The sequence below is a fragment of the Chelonia mydas genome, chromosome 5, assembly GCF_015237465.2.
Source record: "Chelonia mydas isolate rCheMyd1 chromosome 5, rCheMyd1.pri.v2, whole genome shotgun sequence".
Taxonomy (NCBI): Eukaryota; Metazoa; Chordata; order Testudines; family Cheloniidae; genus Chelonia; species Chelonia mydas.
Genome location: NC_051245.2, coordinates 125,292,115 through 125,312,562, shown reverse-complemented (window position 1 = coordinate 125,312,562; position 20,448 = coordinate 125,292,115). Strand labels below are relative to the sequence as shown.

At 54.6% G+C, this 20,448-nt stretch overlaps 1 protein-coding gene across 3 annotated transcripts in view; it reads right to left on the bottom strand.

The window, feature by feature from the left end:
- The window catches only part of SLC49A3 (solute carrier family 49 member 3), a 42,658-nt gene extending 31,942 nt beyond the window's left edge, over positions 1 to 10,716 (bottom strand). The window contains exon 1 of one of the 3 annotated variants that reach the window (XR_006291115.1): positions 10,193 to 10,613. Coding sequence is in view for 2 of the 3 variants with exons in the window: in XM_027819230.3 (XP_027675031.2) it covers positions 10,193 to 10,339 (147 nt within the window). In the remaining variant the exon portion in view is untranslated. Of the gene's footprint in view, positions 1 to 10,192 lie in introns of all 3 variants that reach the window. The other 2 variants (XM_027819230.3, XM_037902234.2) reach the window with 2 other exon arrangements.
- Positions 10,717 to 20,448: the final 9,732 nt, after the last annotated feature.

Below are 20,448 nucleotides of genomic sequence, written 5' to 3'. Positions count from 1 at the left end.
AGACGTCATCAAGTCCAGCCCCCTGAGCTGAGACAGGACCAAGACCCTAACAGATTATAGAACTCTCTCAATCTCAGGCTTTTGTCCATTTAATTTGGGGGTCGCCACATTTAATTTGATTGAAGCTACTGCAGCTCTTAAAGAGAATCTTCAGCTTTCAGTGCAATATGCTCCGGATACATTTGATAAGCAGGTCTGAGCACAGATTAGTGTTTTCCTTGAAGAGCAGTCTCAGTCAGAGCTAACTTCAGCCGCTGTTTCCAGCCCCCTGGGAGAGGTGTAACATCCTATTCCCCAGCACAGCCCTGCAGCCACTGGCTGGTGAGTGAAGTCATGGACGCATTTCCTCTGGAGCATTCAGCACTGCTGAAAGCAGGAGCTTGCCCCTCCCTTACACTGAGTGCTAAAAACCACATTACACCTGCCTCCTGCACCGGAGTAGCCTATTCCCCTAAGAACCTTCCCAAGCACCCCGTGAGATCAGGAGTGTTATTTCCATATTGAAACGGACAGAGGTGAAAGCCAACACAAGAAGGGTCCACGAGCTTTGGGTACCTCATCTGAGCGCTCAGCTTGATGCTTTAAAGGGGACAGATTGTTCAAACACGTTGAGAACCCTGCTGCTTTCATCTACCTCAACATCAGGTGCTCGCTGTGCACGATGGGACCCACGGACCACGGCACGCAGAACTAGTGGACAAGCCATAAAAATCTGTCTTTTAGAGTGTAGCTCCTGGGTACATGGTTAGTCAGTGTCTGAGCCAGAGCTTGAGTTCCTGTCTTAGTCCCATCCATGCATGGTCGCCCGGAGTGTGTTGCTTCTCATTCTTTGTTGACACGAGCAATAAACTAGTTCAAAGATGCTCTTGCTGACAGGTCAAAATGTGCCGTCTCTCCCCTGTGCCCAGGCACTTGAAGAACAAGAGGTTCCTATATTTAAAAGTGGGAAGCTAAAAGTATATTCTTAAATGCAAGGCAGGTATTTCTATAGCCTGAGACTTTTCTCCCCTGACATGCACTAACTCAAACAGCGGAACAGATGTTCACATCAGCCATGGGACTAGAGCAGAAGTGGGCAAACTTTTTGGGCCGAGGGCCACATCTGGGTGGGGAAATTGTATGCAGGGCCGGGACAAGGCGTTGGGGTGTGGGAGGGAGTGCGACATGTGGGAGTGGGTAAGGTGTGCAGGAACGGGCTCAGGGCAAGGGATTGGGGCAGAGGTGGGGTGTGGGGTGTATGAGGAGGCTCAGGGAAGGGAGTTAGGGTGCAGGAGTGCGGAGTGCAGGAAGGGGCTCAGGGCAGGGGTGCAAGAGGGGTGCGGGTGTGACAGGGAGCTCAGGGCAGGGAGTTGGGGTGCACAGGGGTGCAGGGTAGGGAGTTGGGATGCAGGAGGGGTGCGAGGTGCAGGCAGGGGGCTTGGGGCAGGGTGCAGGAGGGGTTTGGGCTCTGGAATTTATCTAAAGTGGCTCTGGGGTGGGAGCGGTGCGCACCGGGGCCAGGGCAGGCTGCCTGCCTGCCTGCCCTGGCCCCACACCGCGCCCGGGAAGTGGCCGGAACCACGTCCCTGCGCGGCCCCTGCGGGGGGGGCACAGGGCTCCATGCGCTGCCCTTGTCATGCCTCCAGGTACCTCCCCCGAAGCTCCCATTGGCCGGGGTTCCCCATTCCCGGCCAATGGGAGCTGTGGGGGCTGGTGCCTGGAGGCAAAGGCAATGCACGGAGCCCTCTGCTCCGCCCCGCCACCCCGGGGTCCCAGGGACGTGGGCTGGCCGCTTCTGAGAGTGGCGCAGGGCCTGTGACACCACGGGGTTCAATCCCACGGGCCAGATCCAAAGCCCCGAGTGGCCGGATCCAGCTTGTGGGCCGTAGTTTTCCCACCCCTGGACTAGAGAGACAGGCCCAAAACAAGTTATTTTTCAGCAAGGAAGACCCTGCAGATAGGATCTTATTCTAGCTTTCTTATAAGAGCTGCCAGTACAGCTGCAATAGAAACATTGACACAATTTAAAAATGACAGTATGTAAAAACTTTGAAAGGAAGATAATTTGCATGGAGCCGTGGAACCAGAAAAATCAAATGGTTTTTAAATGTGCAGTACAGCAACGTTGCTTGGGTGTGCATCCATCTGTCCATCTTTTGTGGAGGAGGATGATCAGACAAACATTTAGGATGGCTACGGCTTTAAAGGAGATGATAAGATGTTCTGAAGTTGCCATGGTATGCGCATCCTTGCCTTAAAACTTGTTACTTAAAGAATCGCTTCTCTGTATGGCACTGCATTCAACTCTGTAGAAAGTGCTTCTGATGTGTGGGAAACAAAATGCCAGCAGCAACTGCCTCAGAAGATGAGATGTACTGTGGTCTACAAACATGCATGGTGGAATTTTGTTTTGTACAACTGAGAGTTTGAGATGGCTCCACTTGTTCCCATAATCAAAGTAATTGTGCAAAGGACTCCTGCCTCAGAGGAAGTGTGATTGCTAAAATTGCCAGCTAGATTAGAGGGACTCACTTCAGGAAAGAGCCAAGTGTCAAGAGGCCAGAACTGCTGCTTCGCTAGCCAAGAGAAGTGTTTAATTAGAACTATACTGTGATGGTACAAACAGGAAAATATTTTGCAGTGTTTGGGAGAATTAACACTTTTAGGCTTGTGTGAGATGATTCACATCAGGAAAACAATGCTGTTAGGAATTTGGATCCGCCTACCTCTTCCTTGCAGCCTGGAATATCCTGCCCCAATTGTGCTATTCTGAGAGTGTAACTCCGTAGCCCTTGGGTTCTCGTAGGAAATCATATCTGCCTAACAAATTAGATGAAATCCAGAACCGCACTCTGCCCACAATTTGAGTTGTTGGGGTCTTGTGTTTGAATCGATCGTATGGATGTGCCTGAGCCCAGAAGAGTTTGGACTGGGTTTGGAACGTCCCGGCATTAGAGGGATTCTAACCGCATGGTCCAGTTTGGGCCCCTCTATTCTACAGAAAAGTACAATAAGATCTGAAACTGGGAGTCCAAGCTGAGTTTATATTTGCATGTGCAATGTTCACTCTTGAGCATGGAAAGCACTGGATTTCTACTCAACCCCAGTCATGCTAATTTTACACTGAAGATGTTTGTGACGTAAGCTTTCCTCATTGCCTTTTCTACATTCTGAACATAAGAACGGCCATACTGGGTTAGACTGAAGTTAGACTAGCCCCCAGCTGGCCCCGCCCACCACCCGAGGACCCTTCCCCCGCTGGAGCCCGGAGGGCCCCCCCCCCTCCCCCGCGACCGCAGGTCTCTGCTTCCTCCACCTCCGAGGTGCTTCACCTACCTTGTTCCCCCTGTAGGCTCCCTATCTTCTTGGCAATCCCCTCTTCATGCTCAGGACTCACCTTCTCTCCATTCATTCTGAGGTAGCCTGAAATCCCACCTGGGGCTATCTTTCCCCTTCCTCTCACGCTGCCTTTCCCCACCCAGGCAGCTCTCTGGCTGAGGGGCCATCTTTTCTCTTCTCTGCCTCCTTGAGTAGCCAGCTACCGTGAGGACTGCTCACATGCTGACAGTTCACACTTACATTTAGCTAGAGCCCTCTCAAAAACATTATAGGAATGTTTCTTTTGCAACAGGGACAGCATTTTCAGCCAACTCCAAGACACCCAAGCATCAGGCAGCTGGGAGGGTCAGTCAAAAATGTTAACTGATTGGTACACTAATGAGCATGCCAAAATTAGGGGGTTAGACACGAAGCCATTTTACAGCATTCATTTAAAGGGGCACCTATTGTAGGCAATTCATAGAATATCAGGGTTGGAAGGGACCTCAGGAGGTCATCTAGTCCAACCCCCTGCTCAAAGCAGGGCCAATCCCCAACTAAATCATCCCAGCCAGGGCTTAAAGCCTCCAGGCAAGTCAGCTTGCTGCTGTCTGGCTGAGGTATCTTTGCATGACGTGGCAATGTGTTTGTGAAGCTTGTACAGCTAATGTGGTTTGTTTCTGCAGGCTTTCAAATGCTAACAGCATGCTGTGCACCAGAGTCAGGGCTTGGCTTTACAGAAAACTGTTCCAACTTCAAAGCCAGCTGGGCAGGGCTGGCTGCATTGTTTTACTCAGCCATACACGCATAGTCCTTCTGCATGAAGTCAACTAGCTCCTCCCTCCCTCACTAGTATGATGAGGTCATTGGCAGAGAACTTCTCTCTCACCAGAGGCTGAGGGCCAGATTCTGCTCAGTTACGTAGGTGCAATCCCAGTGGAGTCAGTGAGACTTGCACCATGCACTGGGAGTAGAATTGGGCCCCTAGCCTGCAGCGAACAAGTAGCTTAACCCTGGGGCACTTTTGAGTCTCTGCAGTGCAGATTCACCCCTTGCCTTCTGCCGTCGGCAGGACGTCCTCCCAGAATGGGCTCAGTGACCCCTAGCTGCACTGGGAGGCCAGAGCTGGCTGAAGCAGCCAGAAAGCAAGTGAGGTGCTCCGGACGCAAAGGTACAGAGAGCTGCCACCTGCTACCAACAGGGGAGCTATGGAGTCCTGGCTGGAATTTAGAACTGCCCCCCCTGGAACCAGCACTGTCATCTGTCCCGCTCTTGGGGTTAAGGGGGTGAATGCTCACCCCCACCCCCTCGGGGTGAATCAACCCTGATCTATCTTTCTGCAGAGGTCAGGGTCAGAATCACATAGCAAGTGTGTGGTTGTGCAGAATAATCCAGACAAGGAGTGTGTGGACCCTTTGGGGCATTCTGTCCAGCTATGGAGTGTTGTACAGCACTGTGGGAACTTCCTCCTGCTCCAGGCTCACGAGTCAGATCACATCAGGAGGTCTGGCCACACCCATGTGTGTGGAAATCAGGCCAGCCTCTGGAGAGACACTGCTAACCTCTGAGTTTCATGTTCCTCCTATAATCATCTGTCAGCAATACTGGCCTCAACTGAGCAACGACAGCTCTGGCACAAGGACCTGGAGGGCGCAGGGGATGGACTTTCTGCTCTGGATTTGGTCTCCCTTTTTCTGTTTGCTGCTTGAGTTCTAGGTGAAACTTCTTACGTGATCTTTTGACTTAAGACTCAGTTGGGTGTAGGGCAGAGGAGTTAGGCTGGTCCTTTTAAAGGAATTAGCTAACTAGACATAGCTAGCTTCACCCTAACTTTATTTCTATACAACCTTTCCTGAAGCCAGAATATTCCCCCCCACAACCTCCCTCCCCAATACATTTTTACTTGTTGCCTGGTTACAAGTGTGGCTTTTTCAGCCACAAGCTTTTGTGGGGCAAGGAATTTAATTAAGGCCAATTTATTACATAGTCTAAGGAAGGAAGGAGCTTCATAAGCCAATTGATTCCTACAGTATATTGGCCTTATAGAAATTATTGTAGTTTTACTTGAAAATGTAGATATTGACCCAGTGAGTTTGGGAATTTTTAAAGTTTGCAAAGTACCAAGTTTTATGGCTTAAGTTGATTGAGATACCACATACAGACCTGGGTAATGAGACCTGTGACATTTTGCTAGAAGAGCTTTCCTTATGCCTCGGTCCTAAGTCAGTGTTGTGAGTCTGATTCCCCACCACTCTGCACACCTGTACAATGGGCACACAGCACAACGAGAGCAGAATGTCAGCGGCACACAGCCACTGTGCACGGCTGTACGTGACAAGGTGCAGAGCAACGGGGAATTGGAGCCAGTGTGTTTAGCTGCATGGGCACTTTATTACACCATGTACCTAAGTGCCTTTCTTTTTTTTTTCCTGTCACATTGGAGACCCCTGTGGACAGCTGGAGCAGAGAGAGCACCTCTGGGAGGGTCAATAATTCTATCTTGATTTTTCAAGGTTGTAATCATTGATACATAGGCACTGCAGGACAATCTGAGACTGGCACCGAATGGGACTGAATTGGCAGTGTGTGTGTGTGGTTTCCTTTCTCCTCACTGGTTTTATTTCTGTTTTAAGATCGCAACGTTTCTACACTTACGGATTTATTAAAACACACATTTTACCACGTTTCAGTCTTTGGCATGGGGACTTACTGTGTGAGAGAGTTTCATTCACGCCATGGCCAGTGTCGGGAGGGTGGCAAAGAGACTGACTGGGCAGCAGGAAGGTTAGAATCTCTGGGGCTGGGAAAGAGGCCAAGAACAAAGCCAACCCAGACTTATATCTGCATACTTGTGGAGGGGACCCATTTTAAGTGTCCATTATTCATACAGTTTTGATCAGGGCCGGTCCTAGACCAAAAGGCGCCGCAGATGAGGAGTGTCTTCGGTGCCCCCCTCCCGCCCCCATTTGTTAAACTTCTGAATACCTTATTTTTTATTGCATTTGTAGCCTATTTCATGACTTGGATGCATGATTTGCATGCAAGATTTATCCCTGTCATGTAAGACTGACTGGCAATGCCCTGTCCCTTATAGCCATGAAGTAGGTTTACCAGATGTCCGGTTTTTGACCGGAACACCAGGTTGAAAAGGGACCCTGGCAGCTCTGGTCAGCACTGGTGACTGGGCCATTAAAAGTCCGGTCGGCGGTGCAGCGGGGCTAAGGCAGGCTCCCTGCCTGCCCTGGCTCTGCGTGGCTCCCAGACGTGGCTGGCATGTCCCTGCGGCCCCTAAGTGCAGGGGTGGCCAGGGAAGCTCTGCATGCTGCCCCCTCCCCGAGCGCTGGCTCCGCAGCTCCCACTGGCCAGAAACCTTCCATTCCTACATCTACTCCATCCTCTTTCCTGCCATGTATTTGCAAGAGCTGTGATCTCAAAAAAACAGGGCTTCCATCATTTCCCTGGACAGATTGTTCCACAGTCTTAGAGCTAACAGGTTTTTCAGGATATTTAACCTAGAGTTTCCCTTTCTTAATTTCATCCTATTTCTCCCAATCACTCTCTTCTTATATCATATTTAAATCCTGCTAATATCTATGAATGATTTGCATGCCCATGCATGCAAGCTGTCAGTTAGCCAATGTATGGTGTTTATAGCTTAGCTGTCAGTTAGCCAATGTATGGTGTTTATAGCTTAGCTGTCAGTTAGCCAATGTATGGTGTTTATAGCTTGGTTCTGCTGCAAGCACTTAAGCATACAAGTAACTTTTCAGGACCCTTGCTTTTAGAACCTGACCACCAAAGTTCAATGAAAATACTCCCATTGACTTTGGGCAATGAGTTTAGGCTCTAAGTCTTTCCAACTGCACCTCAATTGTTTGTTGCTGGCACTGGTTGAATAAAAGTTGTACCTGTTTATTTGATTAAAGCTTAGTTCTCCTTCCTTAGAAGTTTTTAAGGTCAGGCTTGACAAAGCCCTGGCTGGGATGATTTGATTGGGGATTGGTCCTGCTTTGAGTAGGGGGTTGGACTAGATGACCTCCTGAGGTCCCTTCCAACCCTGATATTCTATGATTCTATGATTCTTTATTTGCCAGCTTAGTAGGACTGGGCAGCCATTTTCAAATATTACAAGTCTTGCAAAACTTTTATAATAAAACATTCACAAGGAATTTTCATCCTTTCTCCAGCTCTTCCTATTCTTTGAGCTCCCTGGACTGCCTGTCTGCCTGCTTGTGTTCGTGTTCATTATGCTGGTTTTGCTCTGTGAACAGAGCCCCAGGATCTGTGCAACGCAGTTCAGCTAATTCTCCCAGGCATTAGCACAGTGTTTCTATTGGTGTCATTCTGCGTGCATATCAAAAACCACTTGATCCGTGGCTGAGGCAGTATAGGAGAGCTATGCAGAGAATGCACTTATACAAACAGGGTCCCCAATCCTGTAAACACAGGCCCACGAGTAGCCCCTTTGGATTGTTGCTCATGTGCACAGCTGTTTGCAAGACTTGGGCAGGGTAGTGGGAGTGAGCACACATGAGCTGACAGTTGTGGAAAGGTGCTGCCAGGGCACAATTCAATCCCGTCTGAAGGCAGGATTAGATCAGAGCATTGAAGCACACATAATAACTCCATTGTACTTATAAGGCAGGCAAGCCCTTACAGAAAAGATGCCTGCTTTGTCCGATAAATCCAATTTTTCTAAACCTGGATCATAACAAACAGCTCATAAGAGGCTCTAAAGGAAGCACATTTGGTCCATTTTCTGAGAATTAGATGAGCCTGTTGCTTTACGCCAGTGAGGAAACCAAGCCTAATGCCCATTCACCAATGCCTAGCTATTTCCAACTCTGTCTTTAAAACATTATGGGCTAGATTGTGCCACCCTTGCTCATGCTGAATAGCACCTTCCTCTGTTACTAATCCTGCTAGGTCTTTGCAGACTGAGGAGCTACTCAGTGTACCTAGGGCACATCCGCTCCTTTAAGCGGCAAATGTCATTAATGCCATTTAATAGAATTTGCACCATTTCAGTCTGGTGTGATCTTGTAATTCCTGTTGCTAGCCACTTTGCTTTACGGCAAGCAGCCTTCCGGGGGGTCCCATGTTGTATCTTGCTGGTGAGAAAGGAAGTGTTGTGATGCAGATTGGAAAAGAAGCAAGAAAATAGCATGTTCAAGACAAAAAGATGCTCGTTACTTGCACTTGGTTGATGGCAAGTTTAGGTCTTCTAGTGTGCTCAGTTCTTACTTTTGAGTTCCTTGCTGAAGAGCTTTGACTCTATAAAACAGAACTAGATAAGTTCATGGAGGATAGGTCCATCAATGGCTATTAGCCAAGATGGTCAGGGATGCAACCCCATACTCTGGGTGACACCATGGATGGCAGGGATAATAGGCCAGGGAAGGCTCTGCAGTGGGACACTGACCTGGTGCTGCTAACCGGCTGGCTGGGACTGGGGCAAGCCCGGGGCTGCTCTGGTGGCGGGGGTGTTGCGGGGGGGAAGGTTCAAGCCAGACAGCCCAGGACTTCTCTGGCCACAGGAGGAGGTTCAGGGCTCCTGCTGCAAAGGGTGGGGCCTTGTGTAGAAGGGGCAGGGCCATGGGGGTAGCCCATGGGTGACCCTAAACTTCTGACTGCCAGAAGTGAGGAGGGGAAGACAGAGGTCGATCACTCCAACAGCCCCGTTCTGTACACCGCCCTCAAAGTTTGGGTATGGGCCGCTGTCGGCAGACAGGATACTGGCCTTGATGGACTATTGGTCTGACCCAATATGGCAATTCTTATGTTCTTACTTGTATGAAGTAAGATGCCATCCATGTTCACATCACTGCAGACAAGACATTGGCAAGGATGTTTGACTTTAAAATGATTTAAGGTTTTTCATTTCCTCTTGCAATGTGACTGACATTTCTCAGAGAAAGAAACATTGCTGTGAGCCAAGGATACAGAGTCCTGGCTTCCCCCCACTGGTCTGCCAAGGCCAGTCCTGGACCAAGGTACAAGGTTTTGGCCAGGTCTACACTAAAACTTTTGCTAGTGTAGTAATGTTGTTTAGGGATGTGATTTTTTTTTTTATAATTTTTTTATACCAGCAAAAGCCCCTAGTGTAGATGCAGTTATATCAGTGATACAGCTTATTTCATTTGGGGAACTGGCATCAACTATGCTGGCAAATCACCCTTTTTCTGGAACAAGCTGCCTCTAGGCTATATCTATAGCTGTATTGACAAGCATTTCCTAGTGTGAACTAGGCCTTTGTGGCAGGATTCCAATTCAAATACCCCATCCAAGCTCTCCAAACACTTTAAAATAATAAAAGCAGCATACAAAAATCAGGCATGATTAACCAAGCACCCCGTTAAATTTATACCAGCTGTGTTGGCATATTTTCCAGCTCGGTTTTGTCTAACGCTTGCTGCTGTTAGGTTGCCATGGAAAATAGTTCTTTGTAACTTCCCAAACAAACTATGTAAATACACGAGACCAGGGGAAGTTCCCAAAGGAATCCTCGGCAGGCTGCTTGGATCAGATTTTTTCCTCCTCGTTAAATCCATTTGAAGATAGTGTCCTCCATATTTTAGTTTTGCTGTGAAATCTCTCGGCCTGGGCTAAGGTTACCACACCTTTTAGCCCATCACACTGAGTAAAGTTTCTGCTCTTTTCAAATCCTAAGTGGCTGCTGCCTAGACAGGTGCTTAGGACACAGTGTATTTATTATCACAGGTCATGCATTAAGACAAATCTTTGTTTGTTAGAAGCTCGTCTGCTGCAGATGCTAGTTGGGAGAGAGCTCTCTCCCCACCAGTGTCACAGAAAGGCAGGCTTGTTCCGGACCAGAATGTCAGGATTCCACAAGAAAACAGGGGTAAGCGCTGAGGGCAGTATCACCGGTACTCACCATGGCATTGGAGCAGTTCAGCAGGCAGACCACCACCAGCAGGAACCATCGCTGCCTGTAAGTTCTGAAGAGCACCGGTTTCCTCAGCTCAGCCGGCTCTGGCTTTTCCAGCAAGGTCTCCAAGTCGCCTGTTGTTTCCTCATCCATTTTCCCCGCCTCGGAACAGTCAGAGCGCCTGTCTCTGGTGGTTCTCTTGGGGGAGGCCAGGCAGCAATAGGGTGTAAGGGGCAGACCCTGGGCACATTGTTCACTGCACAACACTCGCTTTCCAGGCGCTCTAAATGCTGGCTGCTTTCTTCTGGGTGCAACAGCTGCCCTTGGGCGAGCCTGTCCCTGCCTTTCCCTTCCTGCCTGGTTCAGCAGGAGGAGTGCCCGCCCAGTTTATAAAGGAGTTCCTTTTTCTGCTCCCACAACCACTCCCTCTCTGCTCCCTTCTCCACACCCCACGGGGTCCTAGTGCTGGCCTGGCTGAAACACTCCGCTCTGCAGCTTGGAGCCAGCACAGCAAGTTCTGTCGGCCAAAGTCTGCAAAGCCGAGCAAACACAGAGCGCTGCACTCCTCTGCTGCAATGCCAGGGAGCCCCACGAGCGAGGCCTGCAGGTGGCAGGGGGGGTAACGCAGGCCTTCGCCACGTGCCACATCAGCACTGCAAGCTACGATCACTACTGACTGGCAAAGCATTGCTCCCTCTCATCCCCCACAGCAGACTGATTTGTTCTTCGGGTGGCCTCTGCACAGTCCCGCTCACAGGGTGTGCTGGTGGGGCCGCTGGCAGTGGTGGGTTTCATGGCAGTGCCTGTGGGCCTCCTCTCTCGCCCCCTCCTGGCCTTCCCTATGCTGTTCCTGAACAGGCTATAAAAGGGGGTGTGCTGCTCTGCCCACCTGGGCCCTTTCCCGCTGCTGCTGCAGATGACCAGAAACCTCGCTGGGTGGCTCTGACTCATTCCAGAGGGTTTCATGTTTATATCTTGATTGATTTGATCAGCTCCCCTGTACTAGCCCGGATCCATGGATCTGAAAGGGAATTGGCCAGGATTTAAGAGGCGGGCCTCTTGGCCTGCTGCATTGCCTGCTTCAGACACCCATGTTGGGTGCCTGATTTGCTTGGGAAGCGGGGAGAGATTCTCCAGCTTGCTGCGCTACACCCAGACACACAGTGCCTCCACCTCAAGAGCTCCTAAGGGGCATTAAAACCTGCTTTTCCAGGGAGCTTTAGCTGCCAAGCCCTCTGGTTCAAGTCTGAAGGATTTGAGCGTATGGATAAGCCTGCCTCAGCACCAGTGTTTAAAGTAGGGGTCACAAGAGGTTGTAGACCTAGTTTAAAAAAAAAAATCAAGCCAGGGCACCCACTATTCTATTAAAGCTGCTCCTGTGGATGTGAGAGCCTCTCTCACATTCTTCAGGATACTGTAAGCACTGCCCAGCTCCTTCAGGAGCTAAAAAACAGTACAAGAGATCACCCAAAGTACCGAGCTCCACTAGCAGGGAAAAGGCCAAGATCATGGTACTGCCGGATCCGCAGCCATCAGCGCTGATCTCTTAGCATGGCAGGAGCCTGCAGGGGGCAGCCTCTGTTAACAGAGCCCATCTGCACACCTGGACACCCTCAGACCCCATGGCCTCCATGGTGAAACCTTCTGTCCCCAAAACCAAAGGGCCTTGTGATAGGAAAGCCCCCACGGAGGGTCGTACCCCAAATGGAACAAGCATATTGGTTCCAAACATGGTGGCCAAAAAAGAGGCTGGAGACAACTTCAGACTCCCTGGCACTGTCTGCTTCCCCCTTTCCAGCACATCAGTTGGATCCACAGGTGGGTCTGTACATGGATTTGAAAACACCCCGGTCAGGGATCCTCAGGGGGAAAAAGGTAAAGGGACTAAGGAAAACTGAGGGCTCATGTTGTTGTCCCACTTCTCCACTGGGAAAGTAAAAGAGAATCCCCTCCCAGTTACAGAGTTCCCCGGCATCAGTGACTGGCACGTGGGTGGTTGTGCCTAGTGGTCAGAGCGGGAGTTGGAGCTGAGGAGTCGCAGATGACGTCAGAGGCCAGATGCCAGAGCCAAGGGTCAGTGCTGAAGCCAGCAGTCAGGAGTAGGAGCCGAGGATCAGGACCCTGTTACCCGCGGCGAGGCACAGCAGGAGCATGGCTGGGAACAAGCAAGCAGAGGAGCTGTTGCAGCCGTGGGTGAGTGCTTTGAGCAGATGCTGGGTTTGAGAGCTGGTCTAGTGACTCTTCCAACCAATCAGGCAATGGAGCTAACTATAGGCCTGCAGCGCTCATTAAGTAGCCTGGAGACAGTGGCACTGGAACTGGGGAGGCCGGGGGAGCCATAGCCCTCCCACGCTTTGAAAGTGGATGGACATGGCCCGTCCACTTTTTGCCAGGGCGGACCCCACCCCCTTCCCCTCCTCTTCCCCCTGAGGCCCCACCTCCCAGCGAGGCCAGCGTGGAGCCTGGCCGGGGTGCCTGGGCAGTTGTGGGAGCTGCAGAGACCCTCCACCTGCACACGGTGTGGGGACTGAAAGCAGTGCCCAGCCCATGTCCCACCCCGAGCAGGTATAGGGTCCGCGACTCCATGCCGGTTCACCACAGCTGCTTGTGTGGCTCTGAAATTGACCCAGCTCTGGCCAGGGGGCCCTTGGAGCTCCAGTACGGCCATGGTAAGAGCCGCACAGGCAGCTGTGGGAAGCCATGGACCCTCCACTTGCCCTGGGCGGGGGATCCCGGGGGGCGGGGATACAGGCCAGGGGCTGCTCTTGGACCCGCTGCACCGCAGGCAGGTGGAGGGTCCACCCCGGTACCCCACAGCTGTCCGCATGGCTCTTATCATGGCTGGCCTGAGGCTCCAAGGCCCCGCCCCCTGGCCGGAGCCGGGTTGTGGAGAGTCACATGGGCAGCTGTGGGGAGCCTAGGTCTCTCCACCTGCCCTGGGCTCTCCAGGGGAAGAGGAGGGGTGGGGGCGGGGCCTTGGGAGGTAGGGCCCACCCCACTTTTGGGAAGGCTCAAGCGCCCTTGCCTGGAGACTGCCTCTGCTGCAGGCCCAGATTCCCGACATCCAGTCGTTATGCGTGTCTAAGGGGCTTATTGGTTGTGCAAAGAAGAAAGCTACAAAGAAACCTAGAAATCCTCCCGGTCAGAGCAATAGATCACATTCCGCAAGGGCCATGGCTACTTCCTTGGCATGGCATGTTGTAATTTTGGAAACACGAAGAGCTGCGAGTTGCAGCTCTACCCACGCTTTCGCAGGGCACTACACACTAGAGCTAGCATCCCAGTTGGAGGCTTGGATTGGTAAGGCAGGACTACTATCTATTCAATGAGGGTTCAACACTGCAGTCGCTGGAATGGTTCACAGGGCGATTTCAGAGGAGGATTTGAACCCACAGCCTGCCCTGCCCTTTGTGGATGTTCTTTAAAATGCAATTTTCTGCTCAAAATTTTAAAAACTTTTGCCTGTTAGCTTCTTAAATGTCTGGGAAATTGGGCCTCCAGATGTCACTAGCCTGGGCTAGCTACTATGTGAGGGCTAAAGATAAAATAAATGAATTCGGCAGGAATCCCTGAAGCACTTGAAGGTAAGCTTTAGACATGTGGGATGCATTGTCAGTGATAAATGCACTATCATCAAAATCCACACCCAAAAGTATTCATAGATTCATAGATATTTAGGTCAGAAGGGACCATTATGATCATCTAGTCTGACCTCCTGCACAACGCAGGCCACAGAATTTCACCCACCACTCCTGCAAAAAACCTCTCACCTATATCTGTGCTATTGAAGTCCTCAAATCGTATTCAAGCTCTTTACAATAGCTTTTGCAATGGTGGTGTAATTAAAAGCCTATAGGTAGGGCCCTACCAAATTCACAGTCTATTTTGGTCAATTTCAGCGTCATAGGATTTTAAAAATCGTTAATTTCATGATTTCAGCTATTTAAGTCTGAAATTTCACAGTGGTGTAATTGTCGGGGTCCTGGCCCAAAAAGGAGTTGTGGGGGGTTGCAAGGTTATTGTAGGGGGGGTTGCGGTACTGCTACTCTTACTTCTGCACTGCTGCTGGCGGTGGCGCTGCCTTCAGAGCTGGGCAGCTGGAGAGCGGCCGTTGCTGGCCGGGAGCCCAGCTCTGAAGGCAGAGCCACTGCCAGCAGCACAGCAGAAGTAAGGGTGGATGGTATGGTACTGCCTGTAGCGGGGTCGTATTGGAAAAACCCAGGAAGTGGGTGGGCGCAAGCCCACCCACTGCTAAAGGCCCCTCCCCCAGCCTAGTGGGAGGGACCACTGGACCCAGGGACCAACTGATTACGGGGGACAACTAATGAAAAACAGGGACAGGAGTGAGGGTCAAAGGTTCAAATTAAGGATGCCGGATGAGGACACCGAGCATAGGACCCCGGACAGCGCCCACTGCTCCTCAAAGCTGTCGAGGGAGCCAGCGGATGCTGCCCAGTGGAACTCTGCCCAGATGCGTGAAACTAGGGAGGAACGGAAATAGGCCCCGCAGTCGCAGAGCACCCCCTCGTCCAACATCCTCCTCCAGGTACTGTAGATGGAGACTTTGGCCAGAGCCAGGAGGAGGTTGACGAGGAGGTCTCGCGACTTCGTGGGGCCACGGACAGGGTGTGCAAAAAGGAACAAGTGTGGGGAAAAGTGCAGCCAGAACCTCAACAAGAGGTTCTGGAGGAGTCGGAATAGGAACCAGGAGCTGCAACCTGGTGCATTCGAGACAGGCATGTGCCAGGTTCTCCCTCACGCCGCAAAAGGGGCAGGCCTCAGGTGTAGGGGTGAACCGCGCCAGGTGCACGCCCGTGCTCACGGCTCCATGAAGGAGCTGCCAACTAATGTCCCCGGCGGGCCGTGGGACCAAGGTGGAATAAAGGCTGGCCCACCAGGGCTCCTCACCCTCTTTAGGTGGAAGACAGTCCCGCCATTTGGTGTCGGGGCGGGACATGAGGGTGAGGAAATGTAAGGTATGGAGCACGAGTGTGTACAGATGGTTTCTGGGTGCGGTTCGAATCCGGACCACCTGCAGGGTGTGAGCCGGCTCGGAGTGTGGGAGCGGGGAGGCTGGGGGGGCTCGCGGGACAGGGGCCCGAGAAAAATGTCCGCAGGGCAAGGGGTGAGGGGTGGGTGGGGAGTGCCCTCTCGCAGGGCTCGCCGCATGAAAGCGAGAGAATCGGGTGACAAGGCGGCCTTCACCTCCCGGAGTACGCGCCTAGGGGTCGGAAGGGTGGAAAGCCCCATGCGGCATCCAAGCGCGCGGGGCTCCACCCAATCCCCCCTGTCATAGTCCAGGAGGTCTCCAACTCTGGTGGTTTCTGCCAGGACCAACCTCCGACACACCGCGGGAGACTCCGCCACCTGCACTCGAAGATCGAGGTTGTATAGCAGGGGGTCCGCGAGGAGGTCCACTCCCTCGGTGGCCACAAATGACCTGGTCACCGAAAAAAGTTTCCAGGTCCGGAGGAGGTCCTGGTAGAAGACCAGCAGCTCAGAGAGGTCTCGCGGAAGGCCTCTCAGATGGAGAAAAAAGAGCTGCTGGTCATATCGGAGCCCTCGGAGGCAGCGGAGGAAGGTGTGCATCAACGTACTCCACGCCGGACTACCTGCACTATAAAGGAGCCTCTGCAGGGCCTGGAGCAAGCAAACCAGGCCCTGTCCTCCCTCCTCCAGGGGAAGACTCAAAGCCCCTGCAGAGACCCAGTGCAGCCCCGGCCAGAAGAACTCCAGAGCCATCCTCTGGAGCCTGGCCAGGATCCTCGGGGCTGGGCTCAGGGTGTTGAGACGGTGCCAGAGCATGGACAGGTCCAGTTGGTTCAGCACCAGCGCCCTCCCTCGCAGGGAGAGACACCGGAACAGTCCTGTCCATCTCCGCAGCCGCTCATCCACCCTGGCCTCCAAATCCTGCCAGTTCTCCGGCGGAGAAGGATGCGTGGCGGATAAATAAACGCCAAGATAGAGCAGCGGACCCGCGCTCCACCGAATGGCTTGAAGCGCGGGTGGGAGGGAGCTTGCCTGCCACCCATCCCCAACCACCAGGCCAGAGCTCTTGACCCAGTTGACCCAGGCGGAGGAGGCTGCCGAGTACATGACCTGGCAGGCCTCCACCCGCACCAGGTCGTCCAGGTCCTGGACCACAAAGAGCACGTTGTCGGCGTATGTCGACAGGACCAGCCGCAGCTCCGGCTCCCGAAGCACCAACCCCGTCAAACTCCGGCAGAGGAGACGGAGGAAGGGCTCGAGCCCCAGAGCGTACAGCTGGTCCAAGAGGGGGCACCCTTGCTGTACTCCCCGCCCGAAGCTGACTGGCTCGGTCAGGGTCCAGTTGAGCCTGACCAGACACTCCGCGTCAGCATACAGCACCTGGAGAAAGCCCACAAACTGGGGCCCGAAGCCAAACGCCCGCAGGGTGCCCAGGAGATACCCGTCGTCCACCCTGTCGAACGCCTTCTCCTGGTCCAGGGACAGGAGGGCGAACGACAGACCATCCCCACGCCCCAGCTCCAAGAGGTCCCGGACCAAATACAAGTTGTCAAAGATGGTACGGCCCAGGATGGTGTAGGTCTGGTCGGGATGGACCACGTCTGCCAGCATGGACCCCAGCTGCAGCAAGATGGCCTTCGCTACGACCTTGTAGTCCATGCTGAGGAGTGAGACGGGACAACAATTCCGTAAATCACGGAGGTCCCCCTTCTTCGGCAATAAGGCGAGCACAGCTCGCCTGCACGAGAGAGGGAGGACCCTGCTTTGCAAGGACTCGGCCCAGACGATGACAAGGTCCGGGCCGAGGACGTCCCAGAACACGCGGTAGAACTCCACGGTCAGCCCATCCATGCCCGGAGATTTGTTAGTGGGCATGCGACGGAGGGCTTCCGAGAGCTCGACCAGAGAGAGGCAGCTCCAGCCGGTCCCGGTCGCCCGCGCTGACCATCGGGAGTTCGGTCCAGAGCACCCTGCAGGCATCGGCGTCGGTCAGATCCGGGGAGAAAAGGTTAGTGTAGAAGCCCTGGCCCTTCCACGCATCTCCTCCGGATCCGTGAGGGGGGTCCCGTCCTCCACCAGGAGGCAGGTGATGTGCTTTTTGGCCCCCCTCCTCTTCTCCAGGGCATAGAAGAAGCGGGAGCCGTGATCCATCTCCCGAAGGAGGCGGATGCGGGATCGAACAAAAGCGCTCTGGGCTCGATGGTCCTCCAGGTCCCGGAGCTCCTCCCACTTCTCCCAGTACGCTGCGGAGGGGTGGATCCTCGGGGCTGGAGGCGAGACGCCTCTCTAGCTCTAAAACCTCCCGTTCCAACTGCCCTATCACCGCATCCCTCTGCCGGGTGGCGCACCAGGTGTAGTCGCGGCAGAAGAGCCGTGAGCACCTTCCCCACAGCCCACCACTGCCTCGCCGAGGGAAAGGCACGCCGCTGACCCCGCCAGGCCAGCCAGAACTCCCGGAAGGACGCCACGAAGCCCACGTTCTCCAACAAACTGTTATTAAAATGCCAATAGGCCGGCCCCGGCCTCTCCGGACTGAGAGAGGCTGTCACGGTCACCAAGTGGTGATCCGAGAACGGGGCTGTCCGGATGCCAGAGGCGTAGGCTCGTGCCAGATGGAAACGTGAGATATAAATGCAGTCCAACCGGGAGTGGCGAGACCGATCCCCCTCCACCCGGACATAAGTAAAGTTAACATCGTCGTCCGGGTGGTGGTCGCGCCAGATGTCCACCAGGGAGTGATGATCCACAATCTCCCTGAGGACGCCCACGGCTGCCTGGGATGTCTCGACTCCTGAGCGGTCCCGCTCCTCGAGGGTGGTGTTGAAGTCCCCGCCCAGGACCAGGTACTCGTGAGGATCCAGGGTGCCGAGGAAGGCCGATGCTTGCCGATAGAACTGCACTCGTTCCGGGCCTGCGTTCGGGGCGTAAACGTTGACCAGGTTTATTCTCAGCCCCTCCACGCAAGCCCGGATGTGCAACAGGCGACCCAGCATGACCTCGGCTACCCCCAGCACCTCAGGCCGTAGCTCGGGGGAGAACAGGGTGGCCACCGCAGCCGAACGGGCCCCGAGGTGGCTAAAGTAAACCTCGTCCCCTGACTCCAGCCGCCAGCTAGCCTCAACGGCTGGAGCCATGTGGGTTTCCTGCAGGAAGATCACAGAGTACCCCCCCTCCTGAAGGAAGGAGAGCACCTGGCTCCTGCGGAGACCCATGCTACAGCCCCTGGTGTTCAGCGTGGCAAAGATGGGATTCCTTCATAGGGAGGGCTGGGGTGAATCCTCATGGGCAGGGGAATCGACGGCCTCCAGCGGGCCCCGCAACAACCCATGTTCAACCCCAAAGGTCATCAGGGAGTCGCGGAACTTATGGGCCTGCCGGTAGGCCATGAGGCCCTGCCTCCTGGTCCCTCTCCCCTCCCCCAAAAGGCCCTTCACAGCCCGGAGGACGTGATGGAAGTCCCCCCAGCGCTGGAGAGCAAGCTGCACCTTGCCCTCTGAGCCACAAGTGTCCTGCAGGAAACGGCGCAGCTCTTCCCTCAGTGCAGAGGGGGATGCAGCAGCCAACCTGGTGTCATCCTCCGGTGCGGCCCCTGAAACATCTTCGCGGCCTGTAGAGACAGGCAAGCATGGAGCAGAACCCCGGCGCAGTTGCACCGGGCAGCCCGTCCCCATCCCTGGCACTGGAGCGGGCGGCGGAGGGAATAGTGCAGCCCCCATAATGTTGGGAAGAGGGGACATGAAAACCGCCCCCTGAGAATTGTCCGTAGACAGAGGAAACGAGACGATCTCGGGGGCGGCAATAGTATGGGTGGTGGCAGGGAAGGGGGCGAGCGACTCAATGGGGATGGAAACAGGATCGGGGCAGGGGCGGGGTCAGGGACGAGGACAGAAGAAGGGACAGGATCAGGGACAAGGGCCAACATTGGGACCGGGGCAGAAAGGGGGCCGGAAGCAGGGATAGGAACAGGAACGGGGACACTGATGGATTCATGGTCCCTGGTAGCCGGGTTATCGGGGTGCAGCTCCTCTCAGCCGGGATTGGGGGATAACGTGACAGGGGTCAGAGAGGGGCCTTCGCTGACGCCGGGCACGGGAGCTGTGGACAGTACGTCACCCGCAGCCACGGCGTCAGGCACTACGGAAATTTCAGTGGGGCCCCCCTCCGGAGGGGAAGCCAACCGCTGAGTCCGGGCACTGGAGGGCACGCCCACAGGCTCGGGGCCCGACTGCTCGGCATCGGCCGTCGCCTCTAGGGGCCCGGCGGCCTCAGGTGAGGTGCCATCCGTGGCTGGACAAAGAGGGAGAGCCAGGGGCGACCCCAGGACCAGAGCGGGGGCTACAGTTGGGAGTGAGGGGCAGGGAGAAGGAGGAGGGGGTGGTGGAACTGAGCCACCACCCAGATCGAGGCCCACTGACTGGGGGTCGTCCTCCCCCTGGGTGACTGGGGTCAGACCCAGGGCCTCGATCTCCTCGAATATGGACGTAAATCCAGTCCCCGCGGCCCCAGAGTCCTCCCCGTCAGGAGCCAGGGCAGTAATAGCTCTGCTATCGACAATGGCAGGGGGTGCAGATGGCAAAGGGGCTGGGGGAACTCCTGCAGAGGCCTCCTCGGGAGGGGACTCAACAAGGGGGGCGGTGACACCTCCGTATGCTGCCATGGCTGCCGTAGCCAGCGTCCCCTGCTGAGCTCCATCCGGAGGCGTGGCAGAAGACGTAACAGCATCAGCCTCCTGCAGCATTTTTCGGGGGGCCTCCTCTCCCTCCTCGTCGGACGGGAGGGATCGAGCCCATGACTTACGGGCGCCGCGCTTCCCCCGGACAAGCACCCTGCCCTCCGAAGTGGAGGTGGAGGGCCGGTCAGCAGGGATAGGGCCAGGGGGCAAGGGCGATCGTTTCGGGGCTCGGGGCGGCAAGGGTGGGACAACGGAAGGAAGGGAAACCTCCCCCTGGGGTGAGCCCTCTCCCTCAGCCAGCAGAGGTCTCGCCGCCCTCTCCTCCATGGGAGGAGGGGCAGCGGCAGTGGCAGCCGGGCTGCCCGGGTCGCCGGCGGTGACAGGGCCGGCGCCCTCCCGGGTCTCAGGGGTCCCGGACGCTCCTCTGGGCCGGGCCAGGGGGCAGTCCCTCCGGACGTGCCCTGTCGCCCGGCAGAGGAAACACCAGGCCTCCCCTGTCGACTAGTGGACATGGTAATGGGCCCCCTGATAGGGCACCAAGAAGGACCCCTCGAGCGCCACCCCACCACTCGTCGCTGGCGGCACTTGAATCTGCACCTGC